This window comes from Scardinius erythrophthalmus, assembly GCF_964197995.2.
Source record: "Scardinius erythrophthalmus genome assembly, chromosome: 10".
In the NCBI taxonomy this organism is placed as follows: Eukaryota; Metazoa; Chordata; class Actinopteri; order Cypriniformes; family Leuciscidae; genus Scardinius; species Scardinius erythrophthalmus.
In genome coordinates, this window is record NC_138230.1 from 17,513,919 (window position 1) to 17,528,306 (window position 14,388).

At 37.3% G+C, this 14,388-nt stretch overlaps 2 protein-coding genes across 5 annotated transcripts; one reads left to right on the plus strand and one right to left on the minus strand.

Annotated features, from left to right (window-relative positions):
* Nucleotides 1-1,263: 1,263 nt before the first annotated feature.
* On the minus strand, nt 1,264-6,381 carry nutf2l (nuclear transport factor 2, like). Of its 4 annotated transcripts, none has more exons than XM_081377328.1 (6): nt 6,102-6,381; nt 4,206-4,309; nt 3,902-4,063; nt 3,669-3,740; nt 3,496-3,594; nt 1,264-1,615 (listed from the first exon to the last, which is right to left on the minus strand). In XM_081377328.1, the coding sequence occupies exons 3-6, from the start codon at nt 3,998-4,000 to the stop codon at nt 1,499-1,501; spliced, it is 387 nt and encodes a 128-aa protein (XP_081233454.1). In that variant the 5' UTR covers nt 4,001-4,063; nt 4,206-4,309; nt 6,102-6,381; the 3' UTR covers nt 1,264-1,498. The 4 variants fall into 4 exon arrangements, with proteins under 4 accessions (XP_081233454.1, XP_081233452.1, XP_081233455.1 ...); XM_081377326.1 differs by having other exon boundaries at nt 4,198-4,309; nt 6,102-6,380; XM_081377329.1 differs by lacking the exon at nt 6,102-6,381 and having other exon boundaries at nt 4,210-4,286.
* Nucleotides 5,317-14,375, plus strand: ngly1 (N-glycanase 1). The gene is made up of 11 exons (XM_081377300.1): nt 5,317-5,704; nt 5,958-6,072; nt 6,160-6,411; nt 7,318-7,480; nt 7,892-8,111; nt 10,637-10,758; nt 11,391-11,647; nt 11,750-11,926; nt 12,367-12,555; nt 13,385-13,562; nt 13,701-14,375. The coding sequence occupies exons 1-11, from the start codon at nt 5,604-5,606 to the stop codon at nt 13,874-13,876; spliced, it is 1,950 nt and encodes a 649-aa protein (XP_081233426.1). The 5' UTR covers nt 5,317-5,603; the 3' UTR covers nt 13,877-14,375.
* The last annotated feature ends 13 nt before the right edge of the window (nt 14,376-14,388 follow it).

The window sequence follows — 14,388 nt, forward strand, 5'->3', positions numbered from 1 at the left end:
AAGTAACAGATACTAGCAAAGACATAAAAAAACGGCTTATAGCTACTTGCAATGACGGGGCATGAATTTTTTAACAGTTCACATCTGTTTTTTATTTCATGATAAAAAGTTACTTTAGACAACTCATGAGCAGCCATTTTTGAAAGATTTCAAGATTTCTTGATTATACATTCCGTTCGCATTTTTTAAAATTTAAAATTAAGTTCCGATCAAATGTAAAAAAAATACAAATAATGCGTGTTTGCAAATTTCAGAAATCCTGTTTTTTTTTATTCAATGACCTGATAACATTTCAAACAATGGTTACAATGCGTCGCACATTAGTTAAAATTGTTTTTTATATCGCCGATCAAAATTTCTTTAAAAGATCTTCTAAAATCAGTGCTAATTTTGGAAATTTCTGCAATTCTATGTTGTATGTGAAATAAATTTCATTTTTTACTGTTTTAGAAAATTATTTCATGTTGAATAAAAAAAATTATTTTAAGCTAATTCAAGTGTCACCATTTCACTACAAAAACATAAATAAAATAAAACAGCATAGTCACACTAGGCTTGTGCTTCATTCTCTTCTTTTAATTTGTATGAGAGCAGGAATGCGAGCGTGCGAAGAAGTTGCGTAATTTGCTGTGGACCAAAGCAGTTTGGCAAACCCCATCTTGCTAATTCACATTGAAAAACATTTGACCAACAATATAACTGCATGTCACTAACTGACCTCTTAACACAATATAATATGCAATATACAGTGCAAAAGATATAAATGGCCTTTATGGGTGCTGCGCAGCAGCTACTTTGCTGTGTATTTGTCTTGTTTCTATTTGTATCTAGTTTTTTTTATTGCCTGTGTATTCTGGTCACATATGGAAATGTTAGCCTTGTTATGACTAACATTCATTCCTTGTATTTTGTTACTTCCTCTGACAGAAATGACAATAAACCACTTCACTTGACTATACAGTATTGACCAAGCAATCAGCATCCAGTATCAGAACTATTTGTTTTACATGCAGTCTTTGATTAAAACTGGTAGTTATGCATTGGTGGATAGACAATCTTTAAATCTTCAGACAAAAACGTTCTTGTTTTTTTTTCTGTAATGGCAGAAATGATTTCTTATGAACTTACAAGCCAATGTTTTTCTACTAGTTTTAATACTTTTGTCATGGCTTTGATTGTTTGATGTAAAATGTGTCATTTAGATGATCATAAATCAAGATCCAAGATGTCTTACCAAAATATAGAAGCATACGTACTCAAAGATGGATTGTATGAATGGGAAATTTATTATCAAATTGAAGTTAATTTCACACAGTGCATTCCACAACATACAAATTACGATTATTATAATCAGTTGTTTTTAACATGTCTTTTTCTTATCTGGAGATGATCATGGACCTTCAAGATCTTTGGCAAAGTAAGATGAAACCAGTTCAGAATGTGAAATGTGTAACCATTCTCCGGATACAAAAGTTGCATGGACTGTAAATACTAAATACTATGCTCCAAAGTTATGAAGAGCTAATCGGAACATGTCGTTGGTGCAGACCCATTTGCTATCTACATTCTTCAGCAAGAAGACCTGCTGAAAGCCCATAACTTGGTCCTGATCAGCCTGTAAAAATACACAAAAACAATATAAATGTTCATGATCAGCCTACACTGTAAGACATTACTGTGTACAATAATAATAATAAATAACTATTTATAATTATGGTAGCTTGTTTCTGCCACTGAAAAAAAGTAGTTGAAACTTCTCATAATTCTGGACTTTTATTATGTAATGTTGAAGAGCTGATCGCGTTCACTTAACAAAACATTAACATTTTGTTAACATTTAACAAAACTGAGGCACCTACAAAGTGATGTCGCCACATTAAAGAGCATCAAAACGTCATTTATTTTTTTTTAATTTCGTGATAAAATTGACAATTTGAAAAATGACAGTTTCTTATAGAAAGTTAAAAAATGCGGAGCTTCCTGCGATTATTGGTGGTCAAGCTACAGCGCTGATTTCTTGTACACAAGAGACACAAACAATTTGCGGGACGAACACATGTACCATTACACTAGTACTATTTAATCAAATGTTAAGGAAGAAAAATTAATTTTGTGAGGTCAACCTCAACAATGGGCCAGGGCTGGGCTTGGCGGGGCAGCAGGGGGCGGGAATATATATAATATATATTTATAGACAACACACACACACACACATCTAAAATTGCATACATATATAAAATTGCTAGATTTTCTCACAATTTTGACTTAATTTGGAGTTTATAATGCACAATTCTGACTTTTTAAGATATTTTCAGAATTGAGATATAAACTCACAATTGCGAGTTATAAAGTCTATATTGTGAGAAATAAACACTTGCTAGGAAAAAAAGTCAGAACTTTGAGATAAATAGTCAGCAATAACGGTTTTTATTTTTTTATTAAAATCCCCGCAAACCGGAAGTTTACCGACTTCACTTCAGTGTTGTGACGTATTTCCAAGTGAAAGAGAAGCGTCTCGCTGCAGCCTGCGGTGGACATCCAACCCGGCCCACATCCAAGTGTGATGTCAGAAGCCACGCCCAAGTCCAAATACGGAACATTCTCATTGGCCTGATTTTTCCCAAATCAGTTCACCGGGAACTCCGCCCTGCAGCCGATTCTTAAGATTTTATTGGTCATGTCAATCACAGTACTGATTGCCTACACCAAACACTGATCCCTAAACCTACCCGTCACTGTAACCTTACGCCTAAAAAAACACTTTAATCTAGAAACTACATTCTGAAACTCCTAAAACCTACCCTGCCTATAGACCTTATGTAGCCCCTCCCCTTTTCAGCGCTGCGCTCGTTGTCTTTTGACTTCCGGTCTGTATTTTCACAGCAATTTTGCGTATTTATGAATGAACAGCTCGTTTTAAAATCTTCCCGGTCGACTGACATTTGTTAAGTCATCTGCTTTAAACATTAAAGTCCTCATGATAACTTTCGTTAACTTTACAATAAGTAAATCCACTTCAAAAGCTAATTACTCCTGGACAGCAATGCCATAGAAATATACAGAGCGACAGCAAAAACTGAAGTTAAAAGACAATATTCTAAAGATGGCGGCGCCCTCGTTTCTCTGGCACATAAGGTCTATTGGACATGGGTGAGGCTTCTGATATCACACTTGGATGTGGGTGGGGTTGGATGTCCAATGCAGGATGCAGTGAGCCCTACTTGGAGAGAAACAAATACTGAATGGAGGGTGGGGTTTTACTTTAGCGCACCTCCTCTCCATCCTTCACTCATTGCAGACTAACACACTTTTTGGATTTTATGACGACTGTAAACAAGCTCCCATATATAATATCCCTGATTTTGAAAGGTATTAAAATGTGCCATTTTCTTTGAACAAAAACACATACATCTTCCAATTAATCAATTTTGACAAACAAACAGTTGCCTGATGAAACATGTGTTTTAATAAATGCAATCTCTGATCACATCTTACTTTGAGCTGGCCCATGACCATACTCATGACACAGCTGTCTGGAGTCGGGTGATGGTCCTGAGCTGTGATGCTGTGCTGAATGCTCTGAAAGGGAAGGCTCTGCAGATAGACACATTCTGTTAAACTTAGAAAGACAACTGTGCATAACACTGGAGTAAAATAATGTAACTTACAGTTAGTTTGGTCATGATTGCGGCCTTCCCTTGAAATCCCTCCCCCTCCCATGTCAAACAGGAAGCATCAGTCTAAAGGAGAAAAAAAAGTATACCATAATCAGGCATACAAGCACAGAATGGCGTATTAATAAGAGCTAAATTGGATTAAAACAAAATACTTATGGTTTACGAAACTTACACTCATCGCGCGAGATAATGAAGTTCAATGACAGTCATTTACTTGCACTTACATACAGGTCGGCGAGCTTCACGCGGTCTGAATCAAACTGCTGATAATAGTGTTGCACGAATCCGCTGCCGATTTGCTCCCACATCGGTTTCTCTGCCATTGTTTTTAACCGTATAAAGGCTCCCGCCTAAGTTTGAACAGAATATTCCACGTGTAGCTGAAGCTGCAAACAAAACCACTGAAGATTAGCTGTTTGGTAAAGTTAAACGAACGTATATTAATTCGTGATTTTAAATAACATCGTGAGGTAAACATTATTGCAGTAGATATTATTTTTAAACTTACAGACTTACTTACTTACTTACTCACTCAGTGTGATGGCACGCTACCTGGGCTGAAAAGCTTCGCGCGCCTTATTGGCCGGAACAAGAAGTTACCGGCAGATCTGAGATCAGCTTTTAGCCATAGACTATAAAAAAAAAAAATAGAGAGAGAGAGGGGGAGAAGCTTTTAGCAGAGTACACGAATCAAAGAAATTCAGAAGTTGGGAAATTGGATTATTTTTTCAGTCTTATAAAATAAATGTAGAACTGATACTTGCTGAGAATTTTAATTACGATTATATACAAATAAACATAAAAAATAGACATTCACAATTAAAAGTGAACTAGGAATTATGTGAATTATGGTTAACAAAAGTACAGTAAGAATTAAAAACAGGGAAAATACTTCACTTATCTATCAATATTAATAAGTAAATTAATAATATTATGACATAAAGCAAAAAAAAAATAGGAAACAAATACATTAAATATGTAGACAGAAAATATATAAATAGAGAAATAATATATTCAGCTGTGCAGCATGAAAAAGTGATTGCTCAAAAATAATTGAACAGGTATAATATAATAATTAAACAGGTATCTTGTACATGAGCCAAAAATGAATGGATTGGATAGACTATAAATAAAAAGATATGTATATTCGTGAACTACTGAATAGACATGAATGTTTCTTTATTTTCCTCGAATGGAAATTTGTTGCGGACTACATGTTGCTGCATAGACATATAATAGACAGATAGACAAATACTAATAACAATTGTTTAAAAATAATATATATTATCAAGATAAACGCTTATTCAACATTCGCACAGATACATGGATATGTACAAGAATGAATAGAACAAGAAAATGGTAGGAGCCTGACCATTACATTCTATGTGTAAAGAGCTCCCCAAATAATATTAGCTATATCAATATATATTTTTTAACATTTGTTTATTTTTATTGTAATATATTATCCAATTATTATAATAATTATATAATATATTATATTTAAATCCTGTGAAATGTGCTTATCGTGTGTTTTGGTGTAAAATTATCATTTCAAGCACAATTTACAAAGAGGAAATTATCATTATAATAAAAATAGCTGACAGGACTTTTAAAAGACTTTTATCATGCCATAATTTCTGAAGTCGTTCTGAGATCTCCTGCCCATCGATGCTTGCATACAGATGATTCAGTTGTGCCAAAAGTGCACTTAAAAATATATGTAAAGACATTTTTGTTTATTTTATAGTTATATCAAAAATTAAACCACAAGTCAATATATCAGACAATTTCTTTCTCGAGAATATCTACCAGGCGCATAAAGGACAGCTATAAATTCGCAACTGAGTTGAACGCGGTTACGTGTTATCTCACGGATGTACATGTCATGTACTACTTACTGTAATTGTAGAAGTTAAATGTATAACCATGTCTGGGTCTCAAGGAGTCACTGCTTTGTGCGAAAATCCTAACGAGTTGTTTTTGGATGTTTCTAAATTGCTTATTACATACGCGGACAACATTCTTAGGTAAGTGAAGTGTTCCGGAGACATTTCAGAGAGAGTCCCGGGTGGAATGTTGTTATGCCTGATTACTGGAAATGACAGTCTCTTCTTTATGTATGTTGTCCATAGGACAGTCTGTCCAACTATCTAGTTTTTTAATTCCCTATCCTACATTAATCATATTGTATGTGACCTTTAAACTGCATATTATTTCTGTCGCTGGATTTCTTTTTTCTTCTTTCAGTTTTTAGTTTGATCTTGTGCATGTGCTTTGTAGGAACCCAAATGAGGATAAATACAGATCAATCCGCATTGGAAACCCAACATTCTCCACCAAGCTTCTGCCTGTCAAAGGAGCAGTTGAATGTCTCTTTGAGATGGGATTTGAGGAGGTTAGTGATGTATAAGCACATATAGTTACCTTTATGGTTTCAAAGCATCATCACATGTTTTATGTGCTATTTGTATGTCGTCGTTAGGCTGAAACCCACTTGGTGTTTCCGAAGTCAGCATCTGTGGAGAGGCTGAGGCAGGTGCGGGAGACTATTGCCGCTGAAAGAGACCAGAGGCTTGGTACGAGCAAAGCGGCATCCAACCCACAAAATGCCAGAATTCCTCCAAATCCGGCCCCACCACCACCACCACCAGTACCCGTACCCTCCTCTCCTTCTGCAGGCCCTGCGTCTGCCACTGCAGTCCCTACGCCTGCACCAGCTGCTTTACCTTTCACTGTGAGTTTCTTTTTTCTTCCTACTTCTTATTTTTCATTGTATAGGGTTAGCTATTTGTTTTATTTTAAAGAGATAGCTCACCCAAAAAATAAAATTCTGCCATTAATTACTCGCCCTCATGTCGTTGCAAACCTGTAAGACTTTCGTTCATCTTTGGAACACAAATGAAGATCTTTTTGATGAAATATGAGAGCTTTCTGTCCCTCAACACAACTGGCGCTTCAAAAAGTTCATAAAGAGATTGTAAAACTTATTCATGTGAATTGAGCGGTTTAGTCCAAATTTTCTGAAGAGACAAGATAGGCTTTTATTCACATATAAACATTGATCAGCGAACATTAACAGAAGTTCAACTGAACCTGCTTGATGCGTGAGAACTAACCTTATTGGTTCTTGCGGAAGCTCAAACGTGCTGCGTAACACAAGAATGAACCTCATTGGTTCTTGTACATCAAGCAAACATGCTTGAGCTTCCGTTTACCACAGCTGATGTGTGAGTTGATGAATGCTGTGTGAATAAAAGCCTAAATTCAATCTGTTCATCATATAAAGCAGTCGTGTCTCTTCAGAAAACCACTCAATTCAAATGGATTAGTTTTACAATCTCTTTATGAAGCGTCAAAGTGGTAGTTGCGTAGCTGCCCAATGGAGGGACAGAAATCTCTCAGATTTCATAAAAAAAGATCTTCATTTGTGTTCCGAAGATGAATGAAAGTCTTTCGGGTTTGGAACGACATGAGGGTGAGTAATTCATTTATTTTTGGGTGAACTATTCCTTCAAGGATGATATCATAAACTTTCTGCACCACCAAATAAAACAGCGAAATGAATAATGGTGAGAACCATATAGAAAATAAATGGTTGGAAGACTGGCCTTGTTTCTCTTTTTGTTTTCTGATGTATTAGTCGAGCAGCGTGACATTCTTAAAGACTGTACAGTCAAACTTCCAACATGTGATGATATACGAGAGCCCTGAACTGCAGCGGAAGGCACTGAACTGCATACCTCATGAAGAGCTCAGGTCCAGGGCTAAAGAACGCCTGAAACAAGCCGAGGATGCAGATCCAGGTTAGCAAGACATGATATCACAACTCCGAATTAACACGTATACTTGTAAACGAAATCGGATTTATTTACATTTAATTCACTTTTCATGATGTTGGATCAACTTTCCTTTTTAAACCGGAAGCACAAAATGGTTCCAAAAAAATAAAATAATAATAATAATAATAATAATAATAAACATGAGTGCTATTGTTGTTTTCATTGATGTGCAACCTGTCTGTTAACATCTCAAAAAAAAAATTGGGTTTCATGACCCTTTAAACCGTATTAATATATTTTCCCCATTTAAAAGTTTAATGCAAAGAAGACATTTTGAACAATAAGTTTAAACTGATTTATATTTGCATGAAATAAAGACTCCAGTCCAGATTATCAGAAGCTGACTCATGTTTATGTGTTGTGTTCCACTTACAGCGTGCGGTTTAGGTGAGGAGGACATGCTTGTTCTGGACCTGTTGCAATGGTTCAAAAGTGACTTCTTTTCCTGGGTGGACAGTCTGCCATGTAGCCGGTGTGGAGGTCAAACCCAGCCTTCTGGATCCCTCCCTCCCTCAAGTGATGACCAACGCTGGGATGCAGGCCGTGTAGAGAACCACTTCTGTCACACCTGCCAACTCCCCAATAGATTCCCAAGGTACATCTGCTTTTTCATTCTCATCAAGAAGTTGCACTGTTAATGATGTTGAATATCTTGTTATTGCAAACCTGTATTACTTTCTTTGCTCTGAGGTACACAAAATCATATTTTTTTATATACATGTTTATGCTGTAGACATACAGTGAGGAAAATAAGTATTTGAACACCCTGCTATTTTGCAAGTTCTCCCACTTAGAAATCATGGAGGGGTCTGAAATTGTTATTGTAGGTGCATGTCCACTGTGAGAGACATAATCTAAAAAAAAAAATCCAGAAATCACAATGTATGATTTTTTTTAACTATTTATTTTTATGATACAGCTGCAAATAAGTATTTGAACACCTGAGAAAATCAATGTTAATATTTGGTACAGTAGCCTTTGTTTGCAATTACAGAGGTCAAATGTTTCCTGTAGTTTTTCACCAGGTTTGCACACACTGCAGGAGGGATTTTGGCCCACTCCTCCACACAGATCTTCTCTAGATCAGTCAGGTTTCTGGGCTGTCGCTGAGAAACACGGAGTTTGAGCTCCCTCCAAAGATTCTCTATTGGGTTTAGGTCTGGAGACTGGCTAGGCCACGCCAGAACCTTGATATGCTTCTTACAGAGCCACTCCTTGGTTATCCTGGCTGTGTGCTTCGGGTCATTGTCATGTTGGAAGACCCAGCCTCGACCCATATTCAATGCTCTAACTGAGGGAAGGAGGTTGTTCCCCAAAATCTCGCAATACATGGCCCCGGTCATCCTCTCCTTAATACAGTGCAGTCGCCCTGTCCCATGTGCAGAAAAACACCCCCAAAGCATGATGCTACCACCCCCATGCTTCACAGTAGGGATGGTGTTCTTGGGATGGTACTCATCATTCTTCTTCCTCCAAACACGTTTAGTGGACTTATGACCAAAAAGTTCTATTTTGGTCTCATCTGACCACATGTCTTTCTCCCATGACTCCTCTGGATCATCCAAATGGTCATTGGCAAACTTAAGACGGGCCTTGACATGTGCTGGTTTAAGCAGGGGAACCTTCCGTGCCATGCATGATTTCAAACCATGACGTCTTAGTGTATTACCAACAGTAACCTTGGAAACGGTGGTCCCAGCTCTTTTCAGGTCATTGACCAGCTCCTCCCGTGTAGTTCTTGGCTGATTTCTCACCTTTCTTAGGATCATTGAGACCCCACGAGGTGAGATCTTGCATGGAGCCCCAGTCTGAGGGAGATTGACAGTCATGTTTAGCTTCTTCCATTTTCTAATGATTGCTCCAACAGTGGACCTTTTTTCACCAAGCTGCTTGGCAATTTCCCCGTAGCCCTTTCCAGCCTTGTGGAGGTGTACAATTTTGTCTCTAGTGTCTTTGGACAGCTCTTTGGTCTTGGCCATGTTAGTACTTGGATTCTTACTGATTGTATGGGGTGGACAGGTGTCTTTATGCAGCTAACGACCTCAAACACGTGCATCTAATTTAGGATAAAAAATGGAGTGGAGGTGGACATTTTAAAGGCAGACTTTAAAGGGTCTTTGAGGGTCAGAATTCTAGCTGATAGACAGGTGTTCAAATACTTATTTGCAGCTGTATCATACAAATAAATATTTAAAAAATCATATATTGTGATTTCTGGATTTTTTTTTTTTTTAGATTATGTCTCTCACAGTGGACATGCACCTACGATGACAATTTCAGACCCCTCCATGATTTCCAAGTGGGAGAACTTGCAAAATAGCAGGGTGTTCAAATACTTATTTTCCTCACTGTAATTATATAGTGACAGAAATCAAAAATCTGTCATTAATTACTCACCCTCATGTCATTCCAAAACCGCAAGACTTTCGTTCACCCTCGGAACACAAATGAAGATCTTTTTGATGAAATCTGAGAGATTTTTGTCCCTCCATAGACAGCTACGCTCAAAATACAAAACTTAATCTCCAACACACATTCACAAGAGCGCCACGACGCATGCATGTTGTGTTGGCTCAAGAGCAGACGCTGTTGCCTGAACACATGTTGCAGATTAATATTTTGTAAATAAAGTGGTAAATTCAGTTTTTTTGCGCAAACAAAGCAATTCGCGTCACTTCATACTGTATAATTGAGGATAAGCCACTGGAGTCTCATGGATTACTTTAAAGATGTTTTACTACCTTTCTGGGGCTTCAAAGTGGTAGTTGTGTAGGCTGTCGATGGAGGGACAGAAAGCTCTCAGATTTCATTAAAAAGATCTTAATTTGTGTTCCGAAGATGAACGAAAGACTTGCGGGTTTGGATTGACATGAGGGCGAGTAATTAATGAAAGAATTTAAATTTTTTGCCAAACTAATCCTTTAAGCTCCAAAAAAACACTATAAAACTACCACAAAACTAGTCTATGAATCTGTATGTTGTGTTATAAAATCATAAAATAGGTTTGTGTGAGGAATAGATCAGAATTCTCTAAAACAACTTTTATGGTGCTTTGGTATGTAAAAGAGCAATGTTATTCATGTCATTACTGCAAATTCACATTACTTTTCCTTTCTGCAGGTACAATAACCCAGAGAAGCTTCTAGAGACCAGGAGAGGGCGCTGTGGGGAATGGGCCAATTGTTTCACGCTGTTCTGCCGAGCCTTAGGCCTTGAGGCCAGATATATCTGGGACAGCACAGGTAGAAATCTTACAGCTTTAACGCCCCAAAATACTCCAAGCAAAGTTCTTTTTTTGTTTGTTTTTCTCTTATGGGTAAAAAGAAGTAGCATCCTGTGCTGGGAGCCTCATTTATATAAATGTGTAAATATATGCTGCACGCTTTCCCCTCAATAACAAAATAAACGCATAAGAAAAAGTGACAGTGACAAAACAGAAAACAGCAGTTAAAAAAGCATCTGATCACCAACTCTGCAGTTCACGTTTATTTGAATAGTACTTTATACAAAAGCTTTAAAGGAAACCGCTTACAGTATTAAATATGAAAAAACAATGTCAGTGTCGCTTTCAATTAGAATGACAACAGTTTGTACCTACCTATTACATAATCGCCATGGATAAATGGTAGTTCAAAGGGACAGACTTTACCAGACAGACTAGGAAAAGACAGACTTTTCCAGGAAGTTTGCTTTGGCAAGCTATCGAAATCCCGAAACAAACTCCAAATGAACTTTGTTTTGACCGGATTAGTTTGAAATGACGTCACATCAGTTAATTCTTCGATTTTGCTTGGAGTACTGACTATCTGGGCCTTTACTGTACCACAATGATATCATTTGGGAATAGAAACACAAAGTTTTGTCCTGCTTTCAGATCACGTGTGGACGGAGGTGTATTCTCAGTCACAGCATCGCTGGCTACACTGTGACCCTTGTGAGAACGCATGTGATAAACCCCTCCTGTATGAAGTCGGCTGGGGGAAGAAACTCTCCTACGTCCTGGGCTTCTCTAAGGACCAGGTTGTGGATGTGACGTGGAGGTACTCCTGTAAACACCCAGAGGTCCTTTCCAGACGCACACAGGTTCAGGAGACATGGCTGCTTCATACGATTAACAAGCTCAACTCTACGGTCAGTTTCTCATTTTCATGCCCTCATCTAAATACGGCTCCTTTCATCATTGCCTTGAAAAAATGTATCTGATGGTCACTGTGTACAACTCCATACGTGTAGAGGCAGCAGTCTCTAGGAGAAGAGAGGAAGAAGCAGTTGTTGCAAAGACTGTTGGTGGAGCTGGTAGAGTTTATTTCTCCCAAGACCTCTACATCTGGAGAGCTGGGCGGTCGGGTCTCAGGATCTCAAGCTTGGAGAGCAGCTCGAGGGGAGACTGGTACAAGTGACTCTAAAGGGGTGAGATGCTCAACTGGAACACAATGTTTCATTACTGGTTATGCCATTGGAGTGATTTCAATAAATGGATAGAGACACACACACACACACATTCTTGTACATCTATCTTTATGAGGACATTCATTGACACAATGCAATCTCTAGCCGCTAACCCTAACCTTACCCATCACAACTAAGTGCCTAGCCCGACCCCTTACCCTAAACCTACCCTTAACCTAATTATAACCTTATCCCTAAAACCAAGTCTTGACCCTCAAACAGGCCTTTAAAGGGGTCTCAGAAAGTGAGGCCCGGCCAAAATGTCCTCACTTTACTCTCTTTGTCGTCACTCCAATGGTCTAAAACTCAAACTGGTCCTCACAAAGATAATTGTACAAAGTATACACACACACACGCATAGTAAATTAACTTACCTTAGTTTTATGTATGTTTCCTCCCAGAATGCACAAGAATGTGTCTTCATTCCTTCCGAATCTGAGAAGCAAAACAAGTTTTTTCACATTTGCTACAACATGACCAAAAACTGTTACTTCAGACTGAGCAATGACCAAGAGACTATCCCAGGATGGCAGAAAGGTGCTTGGAGGACAGAAAATATTTTCCGGAAAGAGGAGCATGACTGGCAGATGGTTTGTTTCTTTCATTTATTTTTTTTGAAGATGAAGGCAAATTCCTTTCTTTATTTAACCAATATTAGTGATATATCTATTTTCAATCTAATTTTACTGATTTTAATGATATCAATTAATGTTACATTTTATTACTTCATTGTATATCATGTTTTTTTTAAATATTGTTTAATATTAACCTGGTAGTATCATTTGTATACTCTTATTTTCTTTAAATTTCTAAATTCTAACAAAATTTGGCAAAGTATTATAGATTTATTATACAGTGCCATTCAAAAGTTAGATTTTTGTAATGTTTTTGACATAAGTCTCTTAAGCTTGCTCACCAAGACTGCATTTATCTTATCAAAAATATAGTAAAACTGTAATATTGTGAAATATTATTACCATTTAAAAGATCTGTTTGGTGCTCAACTAATATTTCTTATTTTTATTATTGCAGTAGAAAATGGTTTTGCTGCTTAATATTTTTATAGGTACCATGATACATTTTCAGGGTTCTTTGATGAATAGAAAGTTAAAAACGTAGAAATCTTTTGTAACAATATATATGTCTTTACTGTCACTTTTGATCAATTTAATACCATCTTTGCTTAATAAAAGTAGTAATTTCTTAAAAAAAAAAAAAAAAAAAAGGCCTGACCCCGTTTTGAACGGTAGTGTATAGGCCACAACATAAAAAAAAATGCTCGACTAATCACACTGACCAGAATTACAGTTTTTTTGCATTCTTACTTGTAGGCCTTTCTGTCATATTAGCCATTGTCCTAAAGAACACATTTACTTGGGTTTAAATGCAGTACTTACTGTGCTGACTCTGTGATTATAGGTGTATTTGGCACGAACAGAGGGCTCTCCCTTTGGAAGGATAAGCTGGAAATTTAACTGCGCTCCAGTAGGGATGAAGATCAAGTCCACTTCAGTCCGAGCCTTAAGCCAGACCTTCCAGTCAGGCAGCGTGCGTTGGACTTTACGTTCCGCCGAGACTACCATAGAGTTCCCTGGAGGTATCAGTCTCACTGCTTGACGTGTATTAGGTTAAATCAAGGCTCTCTTCTTCAAGAGCTGAAACGTTTTTTAAATGTAACATGATTGCCACCAATTAAGCTTGATTATAATATTAGTAATGGGTTTTATTTTCACAGATGGTGAACTGCACTCCTCTTCAAGACTGTCTGGAGGCGAAGAGCTGATTGTGGAGGCGGAGCTCACAGGAGGAGAGGGTGAAGTGTCATGGCAACACACTCAGCTCTTCAGACAGAGTTTAAAAGACACAGAGAAAGTTTTATTTGAAATTGTGGTTGAAATGGAAGAGCCTTGATGAGAGATAAGCATGCACATATCTCTTGCAAGTACGCGTTTGAAGTAAGAAAAGTTGTTAGGTTTCATTTAAACGCAACCTACTAATCAAGGCAATAACGTGTTTTCTTTTAACGCCCTGAAATAAGTCTTATCTGCATATCTTCTTACTGCGCACCATGGATGTTTTCTTTTTATTTGTCGTCTACTTGCCAGATTCAATATATCTGGCTAGTAGATAACTAAAGATAACCCTGGCTAGCTGGTCGGTTCTGCAAATTGAACTACTATGTCCAATAAATGTGATTGTAGATGTGACCAGATTTGGAAATGTATAATTCGGCATTGTTCTTGAACTATAATTTATTTTTGACATTCAGGCGTTGTTGTTGTACATTTTTAAAACAGACTGTACATCATCCTTTCCTGTTCATAAGTGTAATGATATGAGCATTAAATTATTTCATTCTTCAGTTGTATGTAAACCCTTTACAACATTATAATTAGACTGCTTAATAGTAGACGTTGCTTTTG

Excerpts from the sequence above, each read along its gene's own strand:
- nutf2l (XM_081377328.1), bottom strand. The coding sequence starts at position 4,000 with ATGGCAGAGAAACCGATGTGGGAGCAAATCGGCAGCGGATTCGTGCAA. Across the intron at positions 3,741-3,901 it reads TGAAGCTCGCCGACCTGTAT|ACTGATGCTTCCTGTTTGAC; the intron begins GTAAGTGCAAGT and ends TTTCTCCTTTAG. Across the intron at positions 1,616-3,495 it reads TGGTCATGGGCCAGCTCAAA|GCTGATCAGGACCAAGTTAT; the intron begins GTAAGATGTGAT and ends GTATTTTTACAG.
- ngly1 (XM_081377300.1), top strand. The coding sequence starts at position 5,604 with ATGTCTGGGTCTCAAGGAGTCACTGCTTTGTGCGAAAATCCTAACGAG. Across the intron at positions 6,073-6,159 it reads TTGAGATGGGATTTGAGGAG|GCTGAAACCCACTTGGTGTT; the intron begins GTTAGTGATGTA and ends TGTCGTCGTTAG. Across the intron at positions 11,648-11,749 it reads TTAACAAGCTCAACTCTACG|AGGCAGCAGTCTCTAGGAGA; the intron begins GTCAGTTTCTCA and ends CCATACGTGTAG.